The sequence below is a fragment of the Danio rerio genome, chromosome 22 (assembly GCF_049306965.1).
Source record: "Danio rerio strain Tuebingen ecotype United States chromosome 22, GRCz12tu, whole genome shotgun sequence".
NCBI classification, from domain to species: Eukaryota; Metazoa; Chordata; class Actinopteri; order Cypriniformes; family Danionidae; genus Danio; species Danio rerio.
This window is the reverse complement of record NC_133197.1, coordinates 33,348,164-33,363,076: the sequence shown is the minus strand read 5'-3', so window position 1 is coordinate 33,363,076 and position 14,913 is coordinate 33,348,164. Positions and strand designations below refer to the sequence as shown.

Sequence of the window (14,913 nt, the reverse complement as noted above, 5' to 3'; positions counted from 1 at the left end):
CTGAAGTGTTTATGTCTGACACAGGGATAAATTTAAGTTTGTTTGTAGTGCGTCTATATGATTTATATGTGTAGGGGACAAAGGATGGTGGCATTTTTTCTGTTTATAAATGCAGTGCGTGTGTGTTTTTGAGAAAGGACAGCGTGTGCCTGAAGGTATTGCTGCAGTGACTCAGTCGGGACTAAAATAAAGCCTAATTTGTAGTTGCACATTTGCTACTGGAAAATGGAAAAATTAGCACTTTTGCTACCGAAAATGGAAATGTTAGAAATGCTTGTTAAAAATCATGTGGTTGATATTCTTCAAAAGAAAAAATACTTCTCTGTTTTGTAAACATTTGGACACAGTATGCTTTTTAGATGAAGTAATCAAAACAAAAATATAACTAAAAGAATAAAGAAACCATAGCAAAAAAGAAGTAAAACAAAACAAAATTAGTGAAACAAAAAGGAACAGAAAAACACAAACAAACTTAAATAAATAAATAAATAAATAAATAAATAAATAAATAAATAAATAAATAAATAAATAAATAAATAAATAAATCTAAGTGGAAAATAAGAACAACAAAAATAAATAAACATTAACTTAATTTAAAAGGAAAGAAAAGAGAAAAAACTAAAACAAACAAAATAAACACAGATTAAAATAGGAAAAACAAAACAAAAATAAAAAAACAAATAAAAGAGTTATGAAAAAGGGAACTTAGAGGAGAAATAAAATAGAAAGCAAATGAATTTCAAAAAGCATAAATAAAATAATAATAATAATAATAATAATAATAATAATAATAATAATAATAATAAATAATTGAATAAAAATATAAAATTATATAATTAAATAAATAAATAAAAATAAATTATAAAAAATAAACAACAATAAAAGATAAAACTAAAATTAACAAAAATGCGTAAATGTATAAATTAAAAATTTAAATAAATTAATAAATACCAATTAAACTAATAAATAAAACAAATAAAAAAATAAATTAACTAATTAAATAAAAACAAAATTTATAATAAATATAAATAAATAATAAATAAATAAATAAATAAAACTTTGTTAGGACGGCATGGAATCCACGTGTTAAGCACTGAAGTAGTCCACTTTTTTTATATTGTTTAATTTTTGTTGTAGCTTTTAAAAAAACTGGTTCAGACCCTTTTGACGTTTCGCACTGAAGGCTCGGATCTCCAGCTCCTCGATCTGTCATTGACTGAAGTTTTTTGTTATGAGTCTGAATTTGGCGAAGGTCACAGGTCCAAAACGCTGGTCTGTTGCTCGCGACAGTGTCCCGCAGGGTTGAAGTGCGGATGGCAGTCATGGGGTTGAGCTGTACCCATCTGTGCCAGCGGGTTTCTGCTGATCACCAGCTCCAGTTTATCTCCAGCCTCCGTGATCAGAGGAACAGCCAAGCAGCAGTCGAAGTCCCGCGTACGCACATGGTTCACCTGATGGACAAAGATTCAGAGGTTAGCACACAAAAGTTTATTTTACACTGAATCTGAAATTTAGTCTGGAATTATTGCACATTAAAAAATAAGTTTGATGTTGTGTTAATCGTATTGACACACTACATATGAAACTTTCGTTCATCAAAAAAAATGTAATCAGGTTAGATTTTATTTTATTTATTTTATTTTATTTGAGATTTTATAGGTTTTTCACATTTAAAAAGGTGTTTTGAGAGGTGCTTTGACAATTCAGGGCTGCTATATGAAGCGAAAGGTAAAATCCAAAATGGTATAAGATACTGATGGTATGTAAACATTGGATGAAAGTGTGACTGTTTCACTGTATCACGGTATTGTGATTACTATAAAATGTTCTGTATAAATGTCTGGGTCTTAAAAAACATTTCAAAGATTTTAGAGCAAAACATGTCAGGCTAAATAATTTAAACACACCTTTGACTCCTGCAATTTTCATTAGTTTAAAATAAAACTTGAAAAAACATTTTTGGATATGTTTCTTTTTCTTTGGATATAATAAAAGCCACTGCACTGTTTAGGTCCATAGCATGTTTGTTTGTTGGTGTTACGAAGCGGGACGCAGACAAAAGACTTTGGCTATCCAATAATCGTGGTAGAAAAACAGACCATGTGTCAGACTCGGCAGCAATGAATCAAAAACACATAAAAATCAAACAAGGAAACCGATTCGTAATGTTCGTGATAGAAACAAGACTCGGCAATGTGTGAGTGACGTGAGGTGTACTTATAGCCCTTGTAATCAGTGTAGATGAGCAGCAGCTGTGTCTGAGTGTGAATGTCCAGATTAGTGTCAGCTGCTGAGGAGATGCTGAGTGTAAAGAGTTCTGGGAGTTGTAGTTCATTAATAATTAAGAATCTCTAATAGAGAAAACACAGCTAGCTTAGATAGGAACCGTATAACAGAAATATTTAGTGGTTTGAATACCATAACTTTTTTCAAACTGCTGTAAACCTTGAAACCGGTTATCATCCCATGCCTATATATAAGCCCAAATCAGTAAAAGTTGGAACAGTATGGAAATCGGAATTTTTTTCTCACGTATTTTTCGGCAAACTGGCGATCCCCAGCCCATTTTTGCTCCTAAAGGACTAGACCGTTCTTCGATGCTGCTTTTGTACCATAATTACAATCACCTGTTGACATTACCTGTTACAAATCACATCATTATTTAACTTATTTACCTGATTACTAGCCTTAAATTGTTCCTATCCCAACTTTTTTAGGTGTGTTGCAGGTCTGAATGACAGCAAAGGATGCATATTTACAAATGAAATGAAGTTGACCTGACATGAAATATTTTGTGTTCATACTGTTTGCAATGAAATACAAGTCAAAGTAAATTTGGAAATCATTACTGTCTTTTTTTATTTGTGTTTTCCATATTGTCTCAATTTTTTCTGATTTGGGGTTGTAATAAAATGTTATGTGGTTTATTTTATGCTAGTTTGTCGACAAGGTTTATTCTATGTGTGTGTGTGTGTGTGTGCCTGTTTGTATGTGTCTGTCTATGTCTACTTTCCTTAGACAAATTGCCAGTCATAGTTCAGGATCAATTGGTTGACAGAAATTATTATTGTTGTTGTTGTTGTTATAATAATAATAATAATAATAATAATAATAATAATAATAATAATAATAATAATAATAATAATACCTAATTTTATTTATAAATGTTGCCTTTCTGGACACCCAAGGTCCCTTACAACAATTATACCAAAGACAATTAATAAAACGTTGCCAAACATAATTTGTGACATTAAATCATAATTTAAACTGGTGGTCTTCTTTTTAATACGTGTTTCTAGTATCACTAACAAAGTATCACACTGGGCCACCAACATCCTGAAGTGAACCTCGAATCAGTCTGGATAATCATGCAACTCTCTCTGCATCTAAGAATGGATATATTATTTTAATTATATGCAATATTTTCTCTTTCTTTTTCTGTTGTTAGTCAGGGAAAAGATAACAAATCATCTTTACTACACAAAGAAGATTCATTAATAGGCATCAGCATACCAGTCAACCCTCCTGTTTCTCCCGGGATTCTCTGAGTCTATCTCACTATCATCCCGCAAAGGTATTTTCCCATATTTCTCCTGTATTTTTAATCTCTCTATGAAGGGTGGTAATAAACATGAAAAGGAGCGATCTTCCCTATACACAAACCATACCTCCAAACCACCAGGGGACGCCCCTTGCTCTTAAATGTGAATCTGTTCTGTGCTTTCATTTATTTAGGCATGAGAACACTTTGAAATAAATAAAACATTGTCGGGATTCTGTTAATTTTCATTACAGGCGTCATTGCCCCTCCTGTGCAATCCTCAAAACAGTCAGTTCATATAGCAGTGTGTGACTGTCAGACACGTTCCATACTGATGATTAGATGCGGTTTCCTCTAATGGATTCTGTACACGCGAATTGAAGAGGAGTGAAAGTGGACACTCTGGGTTTTCAGTGAGTGTTTGAACAGACAAATACGGTCACACTTTATTTTGATGGTCGGTTTGTTGAATTAAGTTACATTGCATCAACATGCCAACTTATTCTTATTAGATTATATAAGACTGTTAGGTTGGAGTTAGGGTTGGGCTTAGTGTAAGTTGACATGTTCTTGCGGAGTTTCTTATAGTCAGTTAAATGTCTGTTGAAGGAGCAGTAATATCAGAAGATATTAGTCTACTAATACTTAAATGGACCATAATAATAATAATAATAATAATAATAATAATAATAATATATATATCTAAACATGTCGATCTTGGTGGGTTTACTTCTTTCAAACACAACAAATTTTTGTCTTAAATGAGCATAAACAGTTAGGAAATCAGTCGATTTTTTTCATTATAGACATGTGCGTTTTAATGTAATACCTTTATTATTTAATGCAATCAAACAAAAAATCTAAATGAGAGGTTGGAGTATCCTTTTTTTGCACATCTCAATGTTGACAGGTATGTACGGAACCCGGGAAGGGACGTAGTGGAGGAGAAAAAAATTGGCTGGGTGAAAAAAAAAATGGGTGAAAGAAAAAAATGGGTGGAGGAAAATATATATTTCTAAGTTTTTGCGTTCTCTCGCAAAGTTTTGCGTTCCCTCGCAAAGATGTTTTGCGTTCCCTCGCAAAGTTTTGCGTTATCTCGCAAAGATGTTTTGCGTTCCCTCGCAAAGATGTTTTGCGTTCTCTCGCAAAACTGTTTCTCCACAAACACTTCCTGTTCACTTCACTCACGTTAACCCTCCCGTTTTTGCCGAAATTCTCCCGTATTTTACCATTCTACCCCACTTTCTCTACATTACTGTGCGTCGATCGTCGACTTTCATATGCTACCTCTGAACCAGTGAATGCATGTATAAGCGCTGACTGACAGACGCGCTCCATACAATAAACTGATCCCAGATCAGCATCTGTACACGCCATTTACAGAGGAGCGGGTGTATGTTTAAACAGACAAATACACTATTAATATGAAACATCTCCATCCTGCATGTTTTATTTTAAACAGCTTATTTTCTCTTAAATGAGCACAGTTTCTAAAGTAATGGACTGCTTTCATTATAGATCTGTGCATTCTTACAGAGACACCTCTGTTATCAAACTAAACAAAACATGAGATTCATTTTCTGCTCACTTGTTTGATAACAGAAGTGTCCCTTTAAATGGCGCGCACAGATGCTGGTCTGGGATCAGTTTATTGTACGAAGCGCGTCTGTCAGTCCAGCCTGATCTCACGAGAAAACGTAAGTATTTTACGTTTTGCCAGTTTAGTGGCTAATTCGTACGAATTCGTACGAGTTCAGTCGTACGAAATGGTACGATTTTAAAAAGGAGGCGTGGCACCTGACCCCACCCCTAACCCCAACCGTCATTGGGGGATAAGCAAATCAAACTAAATTGTACGAATTAGATCGTACGAATTCATAAGAATTAGCCACTAAATGAAAAAGTTACAAATTGCCGTGAGATTGTCAGCGCTTATTTATGCATTCACTGGTTCAGAGGTTGCAAAGTGAAAGGTGACGATCAGCACACAGTACTGTAGAGAAAGTGGGGTAGAATGGTAAAATATGGGAGAATTTCAGCAAAAACGGGAGGGTTTACATGAGTGAAGTGAACAGGAAGTGTTTGTGGAGAAACAGTTTTGCGAGAGAACGCAAAACATCTTTGCGAGGGAACGCAAAACATCTTTGCGAGATAATGCAAAACTTTGCGAGGGAACGCAAAACATCTTTGCCAGGGAATGCAAAACTTTGAGAGAGAACGCAAAAACTTAGAAATATATATTTTCCTCCACCCATTTTTTTCTTTCACCCACTTTTTTTTTTCTTCACCCAGCCAATTTTTTTCTCCTCCACTATGTCCCTTCCGTAGGTATGGGGACTGGACTCATGCAAAAAAAATAAAATAAAAATGCATATAAAAATCTCTGACTTCAGGTGCAAAGACCAAGGCAAATATTTTGAACAGTAAATCCACCAAGGGGTTCAAATGTACCCATGATTTATTTTGATAACACTTTAACTGAAGGAATTGTCATGAATTTGTCATATCATGTCACAACAAGTCATAGATCTGAATGAGACTGCATGCTTTTGACATCTGCCTTTAAGTGTCATTCACTCAGTTACGTTTTTTTAAACACATAACTGTCATTGTTTGAGACGTCTTTATCATGACAACTTGACATTACCAAGAAAATTAAATCGACCATAAAAAATGATTGTCATGAGGCCATTATAATTGTGTTGTGAAATTTATAGAAAGTGTCGACACTGGCTTGCTTGGTTTGGCACTTGAGCTGCACATTGATGGATTTGCTCTTCAGTGTTTGGACTTTCAGCAGTGAAAATTAACCAACACTGAACTTAACTGAACTTCAACTCTGAAAACTGGACTGACACAGTTTCAATAGGACTCATTCTACATTGTAAAAGCACTATAGAAATAAACATGAATTGAATTTACTATTGTGTTGACCTCAACTACAGTGTTGTGTATTGAATTTGTCATTAAAATGTGATTAAATAATAATGTTGACCCTGTTGTAAATGTATTTGACAGAGTATTGACATCTTTACTGAGGAAGTTTATTGGCAAATTAGTTTTGTTCCACAGAAAAAGTGACCAGAAAACTATTCATGACATAATAGTAATACCTTTATGATAATCATGTTTATTACAGGTTTATGACATGTTTTGTTATCACCTGTCAATATTGGGATGTAAAAATATAGGATACTCCTAAAATGGCCAGTTCAATTAAATATGCCTAGTTAAAACTGTTACAAATATGGCGTAGGGGAAGGAAAGTATTATCAAACGATAGAATAGGCTACATAGTAAAGATTACAAACTATTGAAAATAAAATAAAAGGTTTAGCCTATTAAAATCAATGGCCTATACAGAAATTAAATCAAGTTATAAAATATTGTTCAATTTTTATTCACTGTATTTAAAAATTGTCTAAAGTTACTATAGTTATTCAGTAAAGAGCAGTGAATCTCTCATTTTGATCCACTGTTTTGTTTGATAACAGAGATGTCCCTAAATGAAGGCATCTAATTACTTTCAGAACTGTTTGTGCTCATTTAAGACAAATCATTTGTGTTTAGAATAAAAATACACAATGACGGACATGTTTATATATTATTAAATATATTTATCTGTTTAAAAACACATCAAATGCCAAAGTGTCCACTTTCGCTCCTCAAACGTGGGAACAGAGTCTCAATACGAAGTGCGTCTTTTCTTTTCGGCTTAGTCCCCGCATTAATCTGGGGTCGCCACAGCGGAATGAACTGCCAGTTTATCCAGCATTCGTTTTACGTATTGGATGCAGCTGCAACCCATCACTGGGAAACATCCATACACACTCATTTACACACATACACTACGGTCAATTTAGCTCACTAATTCACCTGTATCACATGTCTTTGAACTTGTGGAGGAGACTGGAGCACCCTGAGAAAACCCACGCGTCATATATTCATGAATTCACTAATTCAGCATGTGAAGGGCGACAGGTGATGCATAACTTTAATGGAAATAAAGTGAATGCGGCCAATTTAATATTATTTTAACGTGCTTTAAAGTCAAAATAAGCTTTAGTGCTCTTTTCACTTTTCATAGAAATATTAAAAATACGGAGAAATACAGGAAAATACTTAAACGGCATAATAGCAGGATAGAATTGTAAAATACAGGAGAATCCTGACAAAAATGGGAGGGTTACAAGTAGGCTCACAAGGAATCTGTGCATGCAGAATTCCGCAGATTTTCCGCAGAATTCCGCAGATTTCTGCAGATTTTTAGCCTATTATTAATTCTGTTAATTTACATTCTGTAAATGTGTAAATCTGAATTTATTCAGTTTTTATTCATTAATTTATTACTTTTTATTTTATTTATTAAGGTTTTAGTTATGATACTCCGCTGGACACTCCCAAAATAATTCCGCAGATTTTTACCAAAATTCTCTGCAGAAATAGAAAAAAACGTCCGCAGATTCCGTCTGGCTGTGGTTACAAGGTATGGTTTGTTGTTTTGGTAATGCCAAGTTGTCAATAGCTATGTTTCCAGCCAAAAATGTCAATTAAATTTATGCGCAAAACTGAAATATCACATTAAAGATCTGTGAACAAAGTAAGTTTCCATTCGAGTACTCGAATCAAACAAAATTGTCACTTCCTGATTAACTGGTGCTATATATCAAAAGGTAAAAACAGAATTTGCTGAAGTAGTAGAAGCAGTCTTTAAGTCTTTTCTTTATTTAATAAATAAAGAAAAGAGTTACTCAGAAGACAGTAACTCATTATAAAATCACATGACTATTTTAATGTGCATACTGGAATTTCCTCAGTAAAAATGTTTTAATCATAGTTTATGCTCATCCTTTCTTATCAAATAACAGTTTTATCCTACCAAGTCATGCACATACGTTTTTTTATGCACATTTTCATAATGTATGTAGTTTTTGGTGTTGACATCAACCAATTTTTTATAAGCATATTCAAAATATGCATAAAAATAGGTGGATGGAAACATAGCTACTGTTTACGTCTGTTTTCCAACATGACCGACTGATGGTGTATATCTAAAACACTATGCACATGTTTAGGTGGATTATTGGTATGAATGCTTGGTTAAAAAAAGTTATAAAAAACTAACACATTTCAACCTTTTATGTCTCTTAGGGAAAGGGACACTTCTGATACTAGAGTGCATTTGATTGGTGAGAAGCTTAAATGTCCAGTGATATCATAAAAACTTGATGTTAAGAGAAACTGCAAGTTTTGAATGCTTAACGTACTGTTAATTGATTTGAAAGTGCATTTTTATTCAATGCTTGACAAAATCTCAACCAAAACACGAAGAGAGGGTGGGGCAAAATGTTGCTCTTCCCCTTTTAAAAAACAACCAATAGTGTTTTTTAAAATTAATTAGTTTTTTTATCACGCCTCTGCCAGTGACAGTGGATGAGCTCAAGCACATCTAATGAAAAGCAAACGAGAAGCGTCTTGAAGGGGGAGGGCATTTCAGACACTAAAGAGCATCTGATTGGTCAGAAGATTTGATGAGAAACTGAAGTATGAGGTGACATGATAAAAACATTGATCCATTTAGGTGAAAGTGAAAGTTTTATATCTTATAGACGCAAATTTTGTCACTGTTTTGGTGCGCATTAGCTTATAGATATTCTAAAACCTAACATACTGATACTAACATCTGAAAAACTTTATTTTAATTTAATGGGACCTTTAAGTCTTCTAAATGCAAATTGATACTAACAGTCAAAAAACCCTAAATATAATTTTGATTTTTGGAGTATAATTTTAACATATTATATTATTTAACTTTCAGTATAATATTAACATAGCCTGAGTCATTTCCAGGGCCAGTGACGCGTGTGAGATTACCAAGAAGGGGACTTTCTTTAAGAATTGACCATAGATGCTGTGAAGATCCAGTGAAATCATTGTTTAACCCGACATGTCCTCCCAGAGCCAAACGCCTTACTGACGCTCTCACGTCTTTGGGTTTATATTTAACTGCACTGGGCAGATCGTATAGCTGGAGATCTGAGAAGAGGCACCTGAAGGATCCTGTCGTAGGGTTTGAGCCCAGCGCGGTCTGCCGGACCCTCAGGTCTGATCATGTTCACGTAAACACCCTTTTCCAAGAAACCGTCCGATACGCTGAAGCCGAAGTCGTCACTCTCCGGGTCTTTCATCACCGTCACCTGGTAACATGGAATTATTTAGATATTTAACCATGAGTTCATTTCCTCTGAAAGTGTTTGGTAGATTATGTGTAAGTCTTAAAGTAATAGTTCAAAAAAATATAAAACAATATGGTGTTTATTTATGGAATTTCAAATGAAAAAAGTAAATAATGGAATAAATTCCTTTGAAACGTATTCAAGCCAAGTGCAAAACAAAACATAAATACAAAACAAAATGCGAAACACATTTAAGCAAAGCACAAACAAAAAGGTAAGGTAAACGGGTAAGCAAAGCTCAAAAGGGAACAGTAAGCAATTGCAAAGCAAAGAAATCGAAAGGAGGAAAATCAGATTTAAAAAAGTGAAACAAAACAGCAAAGTGAAACTTAAAAGGAAACAAAAAAGCAAAAGCAACTGCAGAATAATACAAGCAAGCAAAGAGAAAAATCAAACAAACAAATTTAAACAACCCAGGCTCATTCTGAAAACGTACCCCTATATATGTTTCTGGAAAGTACCAAATACATTTCAGGTCTGTTTTTTTTTTTTTTTTTTTTTTTTTGCAGTTTTTGCAGTTTTTGTTTTCGGGAATCCACCTGAGGTTACTTTCTGAGATCTCAAATTTCTCTCACGAGTGCCCTTTGTACCTGCTGTTCTTGTGTAAATCCACCAGAGGCCGCTGTTGACTGACTGACTAACTGACCAACCAACCAACCGATACCGTCTCCCATGCTCTTCCCTAAACTGAACTGACAGGGTTTTGAAAATCCATCCAGAAAAAGATAAGCCCCCTGATTTTACCACATTTTCTGATTTTACCACAGTCTCACTCTGTTATGTACTTGTTTATTTTATTTTTTGGCTTTTGTTTTTTTCTTATCTGCTTTCCAAAACCGTTCTTCGCCAGACATTGTCGAGGTCAATTCCTCTTTGCAAACTACAAACTGGTAACAGTGGGACAGCCGTCCATACAGAGGTAAGCTTCAGCTGCAAGGGTGAAAAGGAACAGCGTCATACCGCCCCGTAAGGTTTGTTTTAAAGACGTATGTACTTCTGGCTATGTATTTCGCAATCTCTAGACGTGTATATAGTGCTGCATTTTCAGAATGAGCCTTTGTTGGATTTAAACAAAGCAGAGTGGAACAAAAAACATCAACATATTAAAATTACCAATAAAACAAATAAAATAAAAATAATAATGTGCCATTAAATTAAGAACTAAAATACATCACACTTTCATGAAAATTAACCTAAGGGATGCTGACATGACAAGTGTACAATTTGTTTGTACCTGCAGTATAAGTTTGTACTTTAAACCAGTTTTAACCCCTTTCTTGTACTTTAAAAGTGGTTTACACTTTCTAAGAAGAAAAAAAAAAACACTTCTGAGTTTGAAAAACAAAATGTTCTTTTTCATAACCTGCAACATTAACAAAAGAGGGCAGCCAATGTACCCATGGACAAGGGTATTTTCCGAGAAGGTGTGTTGATGTGTTAAGTGCGTGATGTTTTGCATTCATCACACCTTGTGAAGCTCCAGTGGTGTCGGCGACAGGATGTCCTGAATCTCCTCTTTGATTCTACGGGACTCCCAGGTCTTTTCGGACATGCGCAGAGTGCTCTTGTTCTTGGTCTCATTAAAGAGATGTGGGGATTTACGCAGTGGGCTGAGGTGTGGTTGGTTGACTGGATCAACGTGAGTCTTTCCACCCTCAACACCCAAACTCAAAGCACTGCCCGTCATAATTGATGCCTACAGGAAGAAGATTGATTAAGAAACATTGATAACCGGCTCTAATAATGGCTTTTTATCATGTCTTTAGGGCGTAATCACACTATGTACAGTTGGCTTGAACCAGGCCAAAGCACGCTTGTACCCCCTCCTGTCTCCCCCGACGGCCTGCACTCACATTGCATTCAAGCCTGAGTACGATGATGCGCTGTTCAGTTTAAAGAAGTGCTCTCTCTCTCAGCACAGTGGAGATTTCTTTAGTTATATCATTTTAGTCGTTTGGGATGCAGTCAAATATTTCGCCGAACAGATCAGCCACTTTTGATGCTCATTAACAACCATAAAGTCCTTGTGCTGTAGGAATCAGGAGGTTTGCTAAAGGTGCAGCTGTCGTGCAGTGAAGGGTTTGCATCTTCAATAATCTACGAAAGTTTTCGGTTATTAATCAGTCAGAATGATTGATAAATCCAAATGAAACAGTCCCTTACAAGTCAAGTCTCGTCTTCAGTTTTGGGCTCAGGCATGCTTTGCACACCTCTTCCAACCGGGACAGGGCCGGCCGACTGAATCGCACCAGAGCCAGATTCAAAGCACTCACACTTCTCAAATTATTCGGGAAACAGGCCTGGGCATGGTTTGGATAGCATAGTGTGAGTATGCCAATGTATTGAAGAAGCCTCTCATTGGATCCTCATAAGCAAAAATTAGTAAGGCAAATCAACACAAGTGAAAACATTGCTTAAAAACAAACAAACCAAAAGCAAAGCGAAAAAATAAATACAGTAAAGCATGAAATTATTCATTCCCCTGAAAAAGTCTGACTTAAATTTTGTATTTTAATATAATTAAAAGCTGAAAAAGTTTTTTTTTTTTTTTTTTTTTAAACATGCCTTTTACATTGTACATCTTATTATTGTTTGATAGAAGCCTGTGCTATTACCGGTTGGAAAAAAAATAACTAAAATAAATGGTTTTAATTAAATGGTCAAATAAAAGTACCATTAGTTTAAAAGACTGAGTGTAAATCAAACTCTGTGAATCATGAAAAAGTAATCAAAATAAAAGCAAATCATTGCTAAACTGTTGTTAAAAAGGACAAAACTACAAAAGCAAAAAATAAGAAAAAACTAAGCAAAACAGACAGCACAAAAAATAAAAATAAAATATATAAATAAATAAATCAGCAATGCAAAAACAAAATAACAGGTCAACAAATCAATGATAAGCAAATAAAATATTAAGCAAATGTGAAACAAAATGGAAAAAAGCTAACCCCAAAGCAAAAGTAAAAAAATAAAATAAAACACATAACAAAAGTGAAGTAAATAAAAGACTAAGTTAAACATAAGCAGAGCAATACAAAAAGCTAAAGGAAACTAAGCAAGATAAAAGAAAGTTCAACAAAAACTAGGCAAAAGGAAACAAAATCACAAGAAAGCGCTCTTGCTGGACTCCCAGAGTTCATCAAGATTCTTTGGATTCCTCTTCAGTGCTTCCTTCTTTATCGTACCCCAGACATGCTCAATAACGTTTATTTCTGGTCCGACTGGGCTGGTCAATCCTGGAGCACCTTGACCTTCTTTGCTTTTGACACTTTGATGTGGAGACTGAAGTATGGGAAGGAGCACTATTCTGCTGGAGAATTTTCCCTCTCCTGTGATTTGTAGTGTTATGGGCAGCAAATGTCTTGATACCTCAGGCTCTGGATGTTGCCATCCACTCTCTCACATGCCACCATACTGAGTGTAACATCAAACCATGATTTTTCCTTCACCAAACTTGACTGATTTCGATGAGAATCTTGGGTCCATGTGGGTTTGTCTGCAGTATTTGTGATGATTGGGATGCAGTTCAACAGATGATTAATGGGAAAAATCTACCTTCTGCCATTTTTTTAAATTATCAACTAGAAGTCACGTTGTTATTTGCTGCTCATACAGTTGGAATCGACGACAAGACTTTTGTTTACTTTATTACTATTGAAGTATGATTTAATATATAGCTACAGTAATGAGTAATTTGTTTATAATTTGGCATGTTACCATAATAACTATAGAATCACCACAATGAATCAACTCAAGTACTTTACTATAGTACGGTTTAAAAAACACTATTACACATTCTATAAATAACTACAGTATTTCCTCATAGGGCTAAATGCAAGTGTTTTGAAAATGAATGTGAAACTTAACAGGCACATTACATTACACAAAAGTGTTCCTGAGAAGGACAAAACATCTCTATTTCTGTTCCACGGAAGTAAGTTAAGCACTGACAGACATGTCATCCATGGGTGACCTCATTAGATAACCTGATAACAAAAAAAGCACTTCCCCATACTTCTATAACTCTTCTCAGTTGGCAGAACAGAGCTCATTGTTTCGAGCAAGCAGGCATGAAATGAGAAATCAGTCAGCATGCAGTGTTTTTTGTGCTAACAGTAGTGTACTGATTGGTGATTTGGGACTTATTTATTTATTTACTTTCAATAAAGAGATAGCTTATTCAAAAATGAATATGTACAAATGATTTACTCTCTCTCAAGTGGTTTTAAAGCTTTTCTTTTTTTCTGTTGAACACAAAACTATATATAATTTAGATTAGCATGTCGTTAGTTTGTTTCTTTACATGTTTTAACACATGCCTTATATGTTGAATGCACAAATGTTGCAAGCATGAATTAAACATCTGACAAAAGGTTTCTAACTTGTGGCGAATGTGTTAACACTATTTAGGAGGCTGCTAACATGCTTTAATAATAGCAAACCCATTTTAATATGATGCTAATGTGTTGCTGGCATAACTTAGCATTGGGCTAACATATTGCTAGAAAAAAAAACGGTTTGCATCCCTGCTGAAAAATCCAGCTTAAACCAGCCTAGGCTGGTTGGCTGGTTTTAGCTGTTGACCAGGCTGGTTTTAGAGGGGTTTTGGCCACTTCCAGGCTGGTTTCCAGCCTGGTCTTAGCTGGTCAGGCTGAGACATGACCAGCTAAAACCTGCTTGACCAGCCTAGCCAAGCTGGGAGTCCAGCCAAAACCAGCTATATCCAGCTTAAACCAGGCTGGTCAAGCTGGTTTTAGCTGGATTTGGCTGGTCATTTTCCAGCCTGACCAGCTAAGACCAGGCTGGAAATGGCTGGAAACCAGCCTGGAAATGGCCAAAACCCCTCTAAAACCAGCCTAGGCTGGTTTATGCTGGATTTTTCAGCAGGGATGCATTTTTCTTAACTTTGCTAAAATGAACCAAAACATTGCTTCCATGTTTTAACGATATGCTAGCAAAACTTAGCATGCTGCTAGTTCATTTCTATCATATAATGCATGCCTTATAGGTTAAGTGCATAGGCTACATATGTGCTAATCACAACCATGAATTAAAATCTTGCTAAAACATTTCTAACATATGGCTTATATGTTAATTCTATTTATCAGGCTGCTAACATGTTTTTAAAACAGTGAA

General features: G+C 35.0%; 1 protein-coding gene across 7 annotated transcripts in view; it reads right to left on the bottom strand.

The window, feature by feature from the left end:
- Window positions 1-1,089: 1,089 nt before the first annotated feature.
- The window catches only part of grip2b (glutamate receptor interacting protein 2b), a 388,262-nt gene continuing 374,438 nt past the window's right edge, over window positions 1,090-14,913 (bottom strand). For 5 of the 7 annotated variants that reach the window (XM_068216484.2, XM_068216483.2, XM_068216485.2 and 2 more), the window contains exons 22-24: window positions 11,246-11,473; window positions 9,592-9,738; window positions 1,096-1,451 (exon numbers count right to left, since the gene is read on the bottom strand). In XM_068216484.2, coding sequence (XP_068072585.1) covers window positions 1,254-1,451; window positions 9,592-9,738; window positions 11,246-11,473 — 573 coding nt within the window. In that variant the 3' untranslated portion in view covers window positions 1,096-1,253. Of the gene's footprint in view, window positions 1,452-9,591; window positions 9,739-11,245; window positions 11,474-14,913 lie in introns of all 7 variants that reach the window. The other 2 variants (XM_073937526.1, XM_073937525.1) reach the window with 2 other exon arrangements.